Raw genomic sequence first — 13173 nt, 5'->3', positions numbered from 1 at the left:
CACGAGATCTCCACGGCCGCTACACAAGCGCCATCGGAATAAAAACATACTGTAGCTGACAGGGTTAAAAGAGACAACTTTCAGATCTGTGTGCTATGATAGAGAATATAGGCATTCTGGCACGTAATAACTCCCCTTCACTGAAACCTGTTTTGCCATTCTGAATTGGACCATCAGAATACTCAATACTCTGTATAGGAGTAGGACGGGTAAACTAGGAATAATAAACAAATATGATGATCTTGATCCATAATGAAAGTATCAGAGGAAGGTGGGGAATTGTGTATTGCGGACAACTTAAAAAAAATGAAGTAAATAAATGATGAAAGTATCCAGCAATGGAAATGATCATGACGGACATAATGTTTCTTTGAACTATATTATGAAGCGTTATGGATGACCTAAATTAGTTAAAAGTCCAATGTCATTTTCATACAACCACACATGTTTTTTTCCTGTTTTGTTGTGAGCTAGTGTAACTAGTACATTCTAAACTTTAATATGCTCAGCTGTCCAAAAGTAAGTAATAGCAATCAGGAATCCTTACCAACAACAGAAAAGGTTTTTTGAAAACATTTCAAACTGGGATCATTCATAGACAACTTGAAAGAGTTGCATTATTCTGACACAATCTACGATGAGTGGGTTGTTTCATTGGTGTTAAAACCATTTTTTCCTCCAAAACCTATTTTCCAGGTACATAATGAGAAAATATGGAAAGTATTTTCCCACAACTCACTTCTCTTTGTGTTTTCAATTATTCTAAACATACAGTAGAAATGCGATAGCATTTTAAAAATGTCCTATTGTCTTCAGAAAGCCTTGCTACATGAAGTCACAATAGATGTACAAAAATATTTTCCTTTGAAACATAATATTTGATGTCATTTCCGGAACATTTGAACATTTTCAGGAGAGTCACATGAATTTGTGCCAAACCATGTACATGACAACAGGACTATTACCAAACAGCCATCTCAAGTCTGTCACATATGCAAACTGCAAAAATCACAAATAAATACAAAACAGAATAATCCAAAGGTGGCTTTCTCTCTATCCGATGATGTAGTTCGAGTTGTCCCGTGTTCTGTGAATGTCGAGAACGAAAGGAGCCCTTTTCTGCCATGTCATTCAGTGTAGTGAGCAACGAGGGCTACTTTGGCTGGTTTGCCGGTGTCTGAGGAAGGTGGCCCCCCAAGCCGGTTGGGCAGAGGCGTGGTGGTGGCAGGGTCCGTGGATGCCACCACGATGGTGACATTATTGTCATTTGTGCGGCGCAGGACTCTCATGCTCTGCTTGTTGACCCGGGACGTGCTCTTGATGCTGGAACCACGTTCAGGCGCTCCCCCTTTCAGCAAGGCACGGAAACACCGGTAGAACTGGTGGACACGTACAGACAGACACACACACACACACGCATATATGCATATAAGTATTTTGGCATAAATAGATGGATGTACATATTACAATCATATATAAAATGCATATACAGACACATGGAAAACTAAATGCAGACGGGTCTACTCATGCAATCATCCAAACTTCCACACGCAACTGGAAAGACAAACACAGAAATACATGAACTCACACAGAGGAACATACATAAACACACACAGAGGAACATACAAAGACAACATGTGAAGAGGTGTATTAGTCAAAAGGCATCTAAAAAGCAGCAACATTAACCTTAATTGGTATGGTTAGGACTGTACCATTCAGAAATGAAAGCTTTGTTTATTCAATTTCAGTTAGTCTGTTTGTTGTTTTTATTAAATGGTTAGCAGGCTCATATCTGTGTAGATTCATCATCGACAACGTACAGCTCAAGAGGGGACTCAGACTAATTCAATGCAATATATTAAATCATCTTTCCTTAGGCTAAAGAAAAATGATGTTATCTGCACAGACATATAGAACGATATGAGGAGTCAATCATTATTTGTTCAGTTTAATTCTATGGGGAGGTAATCACTTGTTCTTGCCCAAGAGGAGCCATTGTAGAGCTTCCCTTTCAGCACACATTAGTGAGGTCAATAACCAATGACTGGAAATCACTGTCTGAGAAAGGATTCATTTTCTGCACTTTCGCTCAGGGCAGATAAAGCCCGCATAATTAAATTCAGTGGTGACAAAGTTGCTGAGGTGCATATTTAAAACCAATAAATGCCTTGTGGCTGTAGAAATGGCAATGAATTGGCCATTGCATAACTATTATTATTATTATTATTAATAATAATAATAATAATAATAATAATAATTATCCATTCATAATTTGTGCTCATAGGTTAGCTCTTATCTAACATGCTCTGGCAAAAAGGTGCACTCAACATAATTATAATTATTTGTTCAACCCACACATTCACTATCTTTTCAAATGTGTACTAAAGGAAATGATGTAGCTAGCGCACACACATTCCAACATACATGCACACACGGGCATACAGTATATACAACTGCCGATGTGTAAACAGTACAGCCTGGATGGCTTTTCATGCAAATATTTTATGAACAACCTCATTTTATAGCACTTTAGCGTGGTGCATTAGCATGGCGTAGTCAGCAAACCATTATCTCTCCAACACTGCTGGCATTTTTTATTTGGAAATAGCATTTTTATAGCATTTTTAAATAAGCCTACGGTTCAAACCCTGGGGAAAAACCACATACACCCTTTACACAGTGGAATGCACTGAATGACCAGACTAGAAGAAATTACTTCAATAAGTTAACATCCCAGGGGCTGACATTACGTGGCATAAGCTTATTACTCGTCTGACAAACCAGCTTATTTGTCCAAATTATAAAATGTATATAATGGTATAACAGGAACACACACTGAAGCATTATTACTGCCTTTTGTTTATAGGCACAATTCAGTCAAAAAAGCAAAGGGCTATGAACTTTTCAGCCTACACATATTCTGCCCTTCACTTAGGTCTATTGTTTGTGCGCCACGAAGGCAGTTACACGCCTTGGGCAGAGCAAACCCCAAACCTGAGCATTTCTTATGTAAACATCGTTTACGCGTCTTGACTGGACATGCTTTTCCAGATACATGCCTCTGAGGCCTGTTGTAGGTACATTTTTGTGTTTTACACCTTAAGGTGCAAATTGGTTGGAAATATATACTCTTCCTTTGTGTCCCTGAGGTGTTAATGAGGAGTGCAATATGCATTTTGGTGCATACACAAATTCCTTTTTCTAATGAGGAACATGAGAGACATATTATCAGGACTATGGGGACCTCCCTTAGGCAGACATAAGCCACAATGTAATATACCTGGCCTAAACAGTACCAGGAAAGGATGCTGATATACAAAATTGACACCATGTGTGAGTCATCGAGTCATCACTTTTCCTAGTCTTGATAGAAACCTGCCAAAACTAGTTTGGTCATATGACTGTTAGCCAGGTGTCTTTCACTGAAAATATGGGGACTGTATGTGTGACATGAGTTGAGTTTGTAATAAGAAGGGGCTTTGCCCCACAGAGCTTTGGATTTGTTGCTTGACCTTTGTGGTGCTTGTAACTTTCCCCGGTGCCGTGAATAAAGCTGCAGTCTTACACTGTGTTTTTACCACACTGTAGTAATTCACTACAAGGCAAAACGCCATATTGCCTTTTATGTTACGTTATATTTATAATTCTACATGTACAAATAAAGTTACAAAAGGACAATATTTGTGTGTCTATTAAAAGACCATAAAATTATGTTTTATTAGCAAATGTAATAAAAGGGAACATATTGGGCCTACATTATATTACACTGTTAAATAGCAAAGGTTTAGAGCACATGATCTTGTGACCAGGCCTGGTAAATGATTAATTCAATTGTAATGAAACTTAGACATATCAATTAAATATAGAAAAGCGCTCGCCGAGAGCCAAGAGCCAAGAAGGCTTACTTAGGTGTACTGGATGCACAGCGAGTTTTACTTCACCATGCAGCCATCATTTTCACAACATTTGTGCAGAGGTCTGGACACAAAACTTTCAAGCCACAGTAATCATTCACATTCTCTGCCGGTCCTCATCAAAATAATAAGGGTTCTGTATGTCCTTGCATCTGGTTTGTTTCAGAGGATGGCTGGTATGATGCACATATCTTAAGTCATTTTGATAACTTGATAACTACTGAGTGTTTAAAAATATGCTATGCAACGTGATCTTAAGTGTGCAAAATCAAAATGTGATAAAATGTTTGCTTCGTAAAATGTTTATTTTGCACTGATGTTTTATGAAATAGAATCTTTATCTTGGCCATTATACTTATCCCATCAAGGACTCAAAGGCAAGGATACCATGCCATCAAAACAAGAAGACCAAGCACACACCATTTTTTTTGATTATGTCGAGGCAGTGAATATTAGCATGATCAGTGCATGGTGCCAGAAAGACATCACATCCCTTGAGAAAACGTAGTGTACTTAGTATACTCAACTTCATTCATGTATACTTATAGTCTACACTACATTTCCTCAAGAAAAGTAGGCATATTCTAGAATTTCCCATTCTATGGAAGCCAAACATAATCCCCACGCAGTAACAAAAGGACATGACAGGTGAGGTCTACCCAAGCACACCCTGCGGGGTAAAGATATCAGAGTTAAACTCAACAGGAGAAAGGGAAGTTTCTCCACACAATGACATGCCAACTGTGCACTCAGAAAAGAACAGAAAGTGCTGAGGTCAGTGCCGGACGGCAACTGTTTCAATGGCTACTTCCTGGGAAACGAAGCACGCGTTAAACAGAGCCCACAGTCTGACCCTGTGGATATAGCCATTAATATCTGTCAGACATTAGGACATTAGCCCTATATTAGGAGGCTGCTCTGTATAGGGGGTCATTCAGATGTAAATGAGAAGAAAATGGCCATTTTTCAGCATGGCTTCTTCCATATCAGGCAGGGAACAGACGCATGCACCAACAAAAGTCCTTTAAAATGTGATTAACACAGAAAGCGTACTACTTTCTATGACCCAGCCTCATTGTCAGCCAGGAACAAGTGTTGTAAGTTTTTGATAATTGACAGCACCAACATGGAGCGAGGGGTCTGTATCATGGCAATGGTGAATTCATTGTGAAAGACATGATATGAAATGAGATTCTTCTTTGTGATTCATGCCTCGGATAAAAGGAGAACTGAGAAGAAATTGGCATTTATCACTTTTATGCAACATAAACAGGGGCTTGCCTGCTTGTCTGCAGCCCCTCCCCCCCCCCTCCCCCTCCCTGTCCTGTGGCCACTATATAATAATTCCCAACCACAGGGAGTGGTAGATAGTGCCTCTATGAAACCGATCCGAGAAGAGACCTTTCAGAAACAAGAAACCTTTATCTTTTTCTATTTAAAATTGTATGCGATTATAGAAGAAAACATATTCAACCTTCAACGTCCGATGTTCTAAGTACATTTTTTTCATTTCATTTCTTCGGTTTCTGATTCTTTCGTAAGATCTTTATTGCACATCATTATCATTGTACATCACAAAAAGCTCAGTGTGCTCTGCTTGCCATTCCTTGGGAGAGTAAGTCATAACAAGAAGCAATCCAGTGTACTTACCCATAATCCCAATACTTCCTGTGGGATTCAGTATCCTGGTGTTCATGACATCTTCAGTGGACACTGAATGCTATTCGTATCTGTACAGCATTTTTAGTCTTCAACTCGCCTCAACTCACAGTTTCCATAGTTACGGGCTGGGAGGAATTGAAGACTGAAAATGACATACAGGAATATCGGTCTTCAGCATCTGAACTAGTAACAGAATTTCCTGAAATTTCAAAACGCTTGTTTGGGGGGAAGATGAGTGCTTATTTTGGAACAGAATTCCATGAATAACCAATTAATTCATTTTAGTTTATTTACTGAACCTTGTCATGAAAATAAGGGCAAATTAACCATTACATTAGATAGTTTGCTGTAATTTCAGACAATTTAAATACAGCTGCATGCATAGCTAAACATTTATTTTTCACACTGATCTTTCTACTAATCTCAAACACCATTAATTGCCTTTAATTACATCCCTCTTAATTGTTGCATGTAATCCTCAATTACTGGCCACAGAGTTCACCAGAACTCACCTAAGGGTGTGAGTAGCAACACAGAAAGAGTGAGAAGCACTCTGACCACTGTCTAGTGTTTCCTCCAATCTGTGGAGTAGACTCTGGACTTAGCCAAACGACGAGACGACACAGAGGAGTCGATGAGGTCTTCTAACAGCTCTGTACTTATCATCTATCTCAACCATTCCAACAAGGGGCACAATCACTTGCGGTGTTTAACACATCAAAACAAGTAGATAATGAATCAAGGGCAGGATTAAAGACCTTCTCCGCCCCTTCCCCCATCATTAACTAGTGAAACGTTGGGGGAGGCGAAAGGCTCCTGTGGGAATGATACGAAAAGAACTATAATTACTGTGTGCAGATTAACAAATTCACCACATCTTTTATTAGAAAGGATATCTGTGTCTACATTTCTGCAGGGAATAGCCGTAACACAAGCAGGTCTAGATAAAGTTGGGGGAAGAACAAAAACTCAAAAATGTTTTTGACAGCACATAGGTTGGAATACAAATAAAACCAAGGGTCTAATGTGTAGTCGTGGGTAGTACACACAATAAGGGGTCTGCTAGACAGGAAACAACAATTGACAAACCTGAAAATACTGGCACAGAGGTCAGTGAGAGGCAACCCTGAACTGTCTAAAAGTTGTGTGACCACTCACTGACTCTTTGGAAACTTTGTCAGAGCGACCTAATTGCCCAGAGTTCATAAAGGCAAACAAAATCCAACTCACATTTGTAATACAGAAATACACACACACAGAGAAAGAGAGAGAGAGAGAGAGAGAGAGAGAGAGAGAGAGAGAGAGAGAGAAGTGTGCGAGACACAGACTTCTGCTGTCTGAGAGGGAAAAAATGCCTAGGCTCAAGACACATATGTGTGAAATACACTTTCCTCGAGCATGAAGTTCTGGGTGAGGTCTTGGCCCCTTGGTCTTGTCCCTTGGTCCTCATTTGGATCTCTACAGGGGTCTATACTGCTGTCAGATGGTCAGTACGTGACATCTGACAGATCTCACACAAGGAAATAAAACTCTCTGCTGTCAGCCCAGGAGATGCGAAACCATAGAAACAATGATTTAGTGAATAGTCCTTGGGCATAAGACAGTATTGTTTCAAAGAATCCACAGTAGAACCACACAAATAGAAGGCAGTGATTTGGCCTTCCCTGGCCAACATACTTACCTTACAGAATGTTAATTTCTTCTGATGTTGTTATTTTGAGTTGATTTGAATTCTCTTGCTATCACTTTTGGTATCTGCTGCCAAACAGATGTCGTAGTGCATGCCAGACAAGAGACAGGAGGTATGGTCTGGCCCATAATCTCTCCAGAATCACATTGGGGAGATAGATTCCATTTACCTTCATCACACCAACTGTCCCTTATCTGATAAGGCAGTATTTTTGCATCCCAGTCCAGGCCAGGCTTTTGGCTCACACAACAGCATTCAACATTCAGCGCACACATACACACACACATACACACACACACACACACACACACACACACACACGCACACACACACACACACATCCAAACCAATGATGTGGCAATGTGATTATGTAGGCTGTGATAATGTAGGCTGAGTCAGACAACAACCCTATACAACAACTTCATATAAAAAAATAATCAGAATCTCTGTCTATTTACGTATACTGGGATATGTTTTTCTTAAAAGTCCATAAACTTCTGAGAGCAAATTGCCACGGCTCTGCTTTCTTCACCACTGCCTAACATTGTGATTTTTGGAGTTTGCGTCCCTTGTTCCATAGACCAACACGTTGAGACCGCCATCAACAGCTGAGACCAGGCAGGCCATTGAGGAGCTGTACCAGCGGACCCATGAGGGGCTGGAAAAGAGCCAGCGACACCAGCGACGCCAGCTACAAGAGCTTCTGGAACAGTTCACCGACATCTTCACTGCCACAGACTGCACATGCACCAGCCTAGTCTAACACGACATCAACACCGGAGTTGTATACGACGATACCCGGCTCAAGATCCTATCCTTGCCCGGGTCCAGGCCTGAGTGGGGGCAGGCCAGCAACAGCCCTGGACAGCCATCTCAGCTGGAGTGGGTGGCCGTGGAAGTGCTGGGCCCTTTTCCTATCACCGACCAGAAGAACCGCATTGTCTTGGTGGCCGTGGACTTTTTCACAAAGTGAAAGGCCAGAGACGTATGCGAAGTGCACCCCTGCAGCCACCCTCATGTTGGGGACAGAGCTGTGAACCCCGGTGGAGCCAGAGGTGGGCAGTGAGCCTGGGCTGGAGTATTACATTTACATTTTACATTTAGCAGACGCTTTTATCCAAAGCGACTTACATATGTGCGACTTACAATGTATACACATTTTACATTTACACTGATGGCACACTGCACATCAGGAGGAATTAGGGGTTCAGTGTCTTGCTCAAGGACACTTCGACAGGGAATCGAACTAGCAACCTTCTGATTACTAAACGACTTCTCTACCACTGTACCACTGTCGCCTATTAACACAACCTCCAGGCGAGGCTGCGTGAGGTGCACAAGTTGGCCAGGCTTGGCCAGGCAATAAGAGTTTGTGTGTGCAAGCACTCTCTAATGGTGAGCTTATTGAGTTAGGGAGCACGCGAGTCTTTCCCTCCCCCTGTGGGTACCTTCATGTTCCAAAAGAAACGGAAAATCCCCGACAACCCAAACAAGCATGGGATGTTATTTACAGCTGCTGAGAACACTGATGACACATGAAGACTTGATGAGCACAACGAATGAGATTATTCATATAAGGGTGCAGCTGTTTGCCACCAGTAAGTTATGTCCTAGACTCCCCAAACAACAATAATGCAGCTTAATTGTGACCAGTGTGTGTCTGTGTGTCTGTGTGTGTCTGTGTGTGTGTGTGTGTGTGTGTGTGTGTGTGTGTGTGTGTGTGTGTGTGTGTGTGTGTGTCCGTGTAACTTGGCCGTGTCTGAGGTAGTCTCTCGGCATCTCGGCATCTCCTGCTTACCTGCTTGTTCATGAATATGTAGATGACGGGGTTGATGACGGTGCTGGTCTTGGCAAGGACGGAGGGAGTGATGCTGGCCTCAGGCGTGACCAGGCCCGGGGGACCGAAGGTGGCCAGCAGGGCCATGATGCCATAGGGCAGCCAGCAGAACAGGTAGCAGACCACCATGATAATGACCATCACCAGGACACGCTGCTCACGTTTACGACCCAGCGCTCGGTTCACGCCACTCACCTGCAAGAGAGACAGACAGAGAGAGAGAGACAGACAGAGAGAGACAGACAGAGAGAGACAGAGAGAGACAGAGAGAGACAGAGAGAGAGAGAGACAGACAGAGAGAGACAGACAGAGAGAGACAGAGAGAGACAGACAGGAGGAGAAGAGCAGAAAAGGGAACAGGGGTGGAGAGAGAGGGGAAACAAAGAAACAAAGCAAAAGAAAAAAATGAAAAAGACCTCAGATACAGTCAAAAAGAGAGCGATGCTTTATAGCGGTTACTTTTCACCTGCTCTCTTTTCCTTATCATTATTCCATCGCATAATGCACTTACATGATCACATTTTTTTTACAATTTCTCTGAATATTCTGCGCAAAGGAAATATTGTTTTGCTCTGTACGTTTTTGCACAACAACGGAGGAGAAGGAGAGGCAGAGATGGGAGGAGGAGAGACAGAGATGGGAGGAGGAGAGACAGAGAAGACATGTGGGCTGAATGTTAGCGTGTTCTTGCAGCGGGACTCATCCAACGTCAGGCCCCCCCCGACTCTGCATGAACAAAAGCTGTTTACATCCGACTATCTGACTATCTGACGATCCGCACGTCCTCTCAGTGGTCTCCTGTGACCCACGTCACTCAAGGCACCATGGAAACAGACACGTTGTCAGCGAAAAGGGTAACAGACTTGACATTATTTGTGAGATAGATGGCTGATGTACATGCACATGCACAGGCACATGCACACGGACACACACACTTACACTCACACACACACACACATATATATATAAAAGCTCAAATAGAAAATGTAAAACCTCCTTGATTCAGTCTCTGAAATGTTTGCTTCTCGTCTGACAATGATTCGAGGGAGACCCTTCATCTTCTATAGAAAGCTCTTCATTATTTATGAAATTAGCCATGGCTAGGATAGGACTCAAATCAACTCCCAAAAAAGACAAGTGGTAGCAGCATGTATTTAAGACACTTTTCTGTAGCAGTGAGTCCTCTCTGTCCATGTTGGATCAAATTCCGTATTACCTATTTGTAATCATTTAATACATATATAGAAGTAATATAATTTTCGATTGGCTTATTAAAGTGCTTTCCACTCCAATGTTGTGTGATTGCTTAGCACAACAAAGCAAACTCTGCCTGAATGGAAGCCATTTCAGAAAAATAAAGCCAACGGTCACATTTCATAGTTCCAAGTATTGATACAATGAACTTTAGTGTTTAGAGCAACATTCACACAAGGCTGCTGTAGGAAACCTAAAGTCTTGGGTCAAGGCCTTCCATAATAATACAGGGGTTATTTGCCATTGCAGTGGCTGATATTACTCAGCCAAACATCCAGATGTAGAGGTCCCCCACTACACGGGGAATACATCTTTATTTCTACATCTACTAGCGTTGCAGACGATATATACCACTAAGAAGTGGAGGTGAGGCCTGACATATTCACACTGTCAGGTAGAATTGACAGGTAGGTAGAATACAGTGGAAAGCAGGCAGGGACTATCACTTCATTATGGTTCATGAAGATCACCTCACCAAATCTGTCCAGCTGAATCCCCTGAATACAAAAACAGCTGAGGAAGTTGCACAGTACCTCAGAACCAGTACCTACCTGGCCTCTAAGCATACACTCGTACACACTAAATCTTGGCTTCGGAAGTCTCAGGGCCCTAGTTCGAGCGTGAGAACGTCTGGTGGAAACTTAAGATGCACGCCCACTGCTGTGCAAAAAAGAGACGCTTCAGAGAACAGTGTAAAGGTGTGGTCAGAGAGGCATTAAAGTGACACAGTCAGGCCAAAGTTTATTAGTGAAAGGCTTGGTTAAAGCCGACCACAGCGATCCCTTTAAACTGAATGTGTCAGATGAAATTACAATGTAAGCCATCTATTTGTCGAGATCAATATAGCCCATCCCTTAAATGCACCTATTCTGGAGAATGAATTTAGGCCTGACATGTAAAATGTCGAAACCTGCATAATATGTGATACACATTTAATTAATTCATCATAATTCCTCTAATGGAAAATGTGCAACTTCAGAGTTAGATAGTGAAACTAAAAATGTCTAGTTTACATCTTTGCTTAAATTCAATGTTTTAGCAGCCCTTCAGGTTTACAGCATAACCTGCTGCTAGTGTACATTTTTAAGGAAAACCTCAGGATTTTTTTTAATTGGGCCCTATTTTTAGATCTTTTTGGGTCCAACACTTCGAACACGCTCGAAATTGGTCCAGTTTTGAGTTAGAAAAACCCGCAACCGCAAAACAGCTATACAACGGAATCCTACGAGGCAAGCATCTGCTTCAAAGTGAACCGCTTGTTTTCGTCACTCAGAGGTTCATAAATGTTAATATAAGTGACTGACAACATGGAAGGGATCCCTACAGAGATATAACTATAACTGTACAGACACTGTAGAAAGCCTATTCTTGTTGGGCAATAGGTCTAATGTCCTAAACGTAAACCATACATTGGTTCAATTTACTGCTTTACTGCATAGGCTGATTTAGTAGTAAACTAAACTTGTTTTCTTTCTCTCAAGACCTACGAGACTGTTCATTAATTAGGCACAGACTATACAGAAGAAAGGGCAGGATCCCCACTCGCATGAGACTAATAAGAAGAGAGTAAATCAAAATATTCTGTTTATAATATTATGTTATTCAACTATATTATAGCAAACTACCAATATTTGATCAGTGCTTTAGCTGTTGGTGTAGACTAACTATTACATTGGTTAATCAGTAATAAAGAAAATGTGTTCTTCGTTAAGTAAAGTTGAAGTATCTGTTTTTGCCATCAATGTGTGGTGAAGATTACACTGCCAAGGCTTGTTTACTTCGTCACTTCCATCAATGGCAAATCTGCGGGATATTTAAAGCTCCAGCCTATTGTACAGAATCGCCTGCACTGTCGGGAGCTACATTAGACGCAGACCGGAGGTGCGCTGTGAATCACCATGCACGTGTCGATGCAGAGAGACTGGCAGTGGAGACCACAGTCAGGAGAGACTGGCAGTGGAGACCACAGTCAGGAGAGACTGGCAGTGGACACCACAGTCAGGAGATGGGTCCTTCTTGAGAATGCTCACCAGTGATCAGTGTTTCCTGTATGCTCAATAGCAGCCTTTATGTTATTTTATGTTATGTTATGTTATGTTATGTTATGTTATGTATTATATCATCTGTTTCTATGCATTGATGTATATAGCCAATTTATACTTTACTGTGTTTTTTATTTATTTCTAATAAAGGCATTTGTGTAATTCACCGAACCAGTGGGGAAGGGTTTTACAGGAGGCCCAAGACATTGTGCAACCAGTCCAAGACAAGACTTCTGGCCAGGGGATTAGTCACCATGGCAACTAATGGCTCTAGGCAGGCCCCCAAACCTGGTCAATATTCTGGAGTATTCCGGTCTGTCTAACAGGACAGCAAACTCCCACATACACACAATTATGTGTCTGCTATTAGCTCACAGTGAGAACTACGAACCCGGGAATGTTGAAATGACAGACCTCCTCAAAGAAATATATAACCCGGTCGCAGTTACATCAGCATTCTTTCCACTGACTGAAAACGAATCTGCCATTATATTTAGTTTTTTTTTGGTGAATTCTATTGACATGCCAAAACTGTGAGGCAGTTAAAAGGTAATACAATAGATGTTACAATAATATTGTCGCAGTCATTTTCATTAGCCTTGGCTCTGTGTAGCTTTAGACCAGGGTGATCGATGGCTTGAGGGGTCTGGCTCTGTTCTGAATGTGTGCAGCGAAACAACAGCAGCGTGAAACCCAGTTGTTTGCTGAGGGAAGGTAAACAGGCCATCTCCTCTATTTGGGAATGCTCTGATCAAACTTTTTCACTCAAGACGT

General features: G+C 41.7%; 1 protein-coding gene across 1 annotated transcript in view; it reads right to left on the bottom strand.

Moving 5' to 3' along the window:
- Positions 1 to 338: 338 nt before the first annotated feature.
- Positions 339 to 13173, bottom strand: part of tmtopsa (teleost multiple tissue opsin a) — a 31820-nt gene continuing 18985 nt past the window's right edge. The window contains exons 3-4 of the mRNA XM_012826312.2: positions 9065 to 9298; positions 339 to 1379 (exon numbers count right to left, since the gene is read on the bottom strand). Coding sequence (XP_012681766.2) covers positions 1128 to 1379; positions 9065 to 9298 — 486 coding nt within the window. The 3' untranslated portion in view covers positions 339 to 1127. The remainder of the gene's footprint in view (positions 1380 to 9064; positions 9299 to 13173) is intronic.

The sequence above is a fragment of the Clupea harengus genome, chromosome 22, assembly GCF_900700415.2.
Source record: "Clupea harengus chromosome 22, Ch_v2.0.2, whole genome shotgun sequence".
Lineage (NCBI taxonomy): Eukaryota > Metazoa > Chordata > Actinopteri > Clupeiformes > Clupeidae > Clupea > Clupea harengus.
The sequence above is the reverse complement of the archived record's forward strand: the minus strand, read 5'-3'. Positions and strand labels throughout refer to the sequence as shown.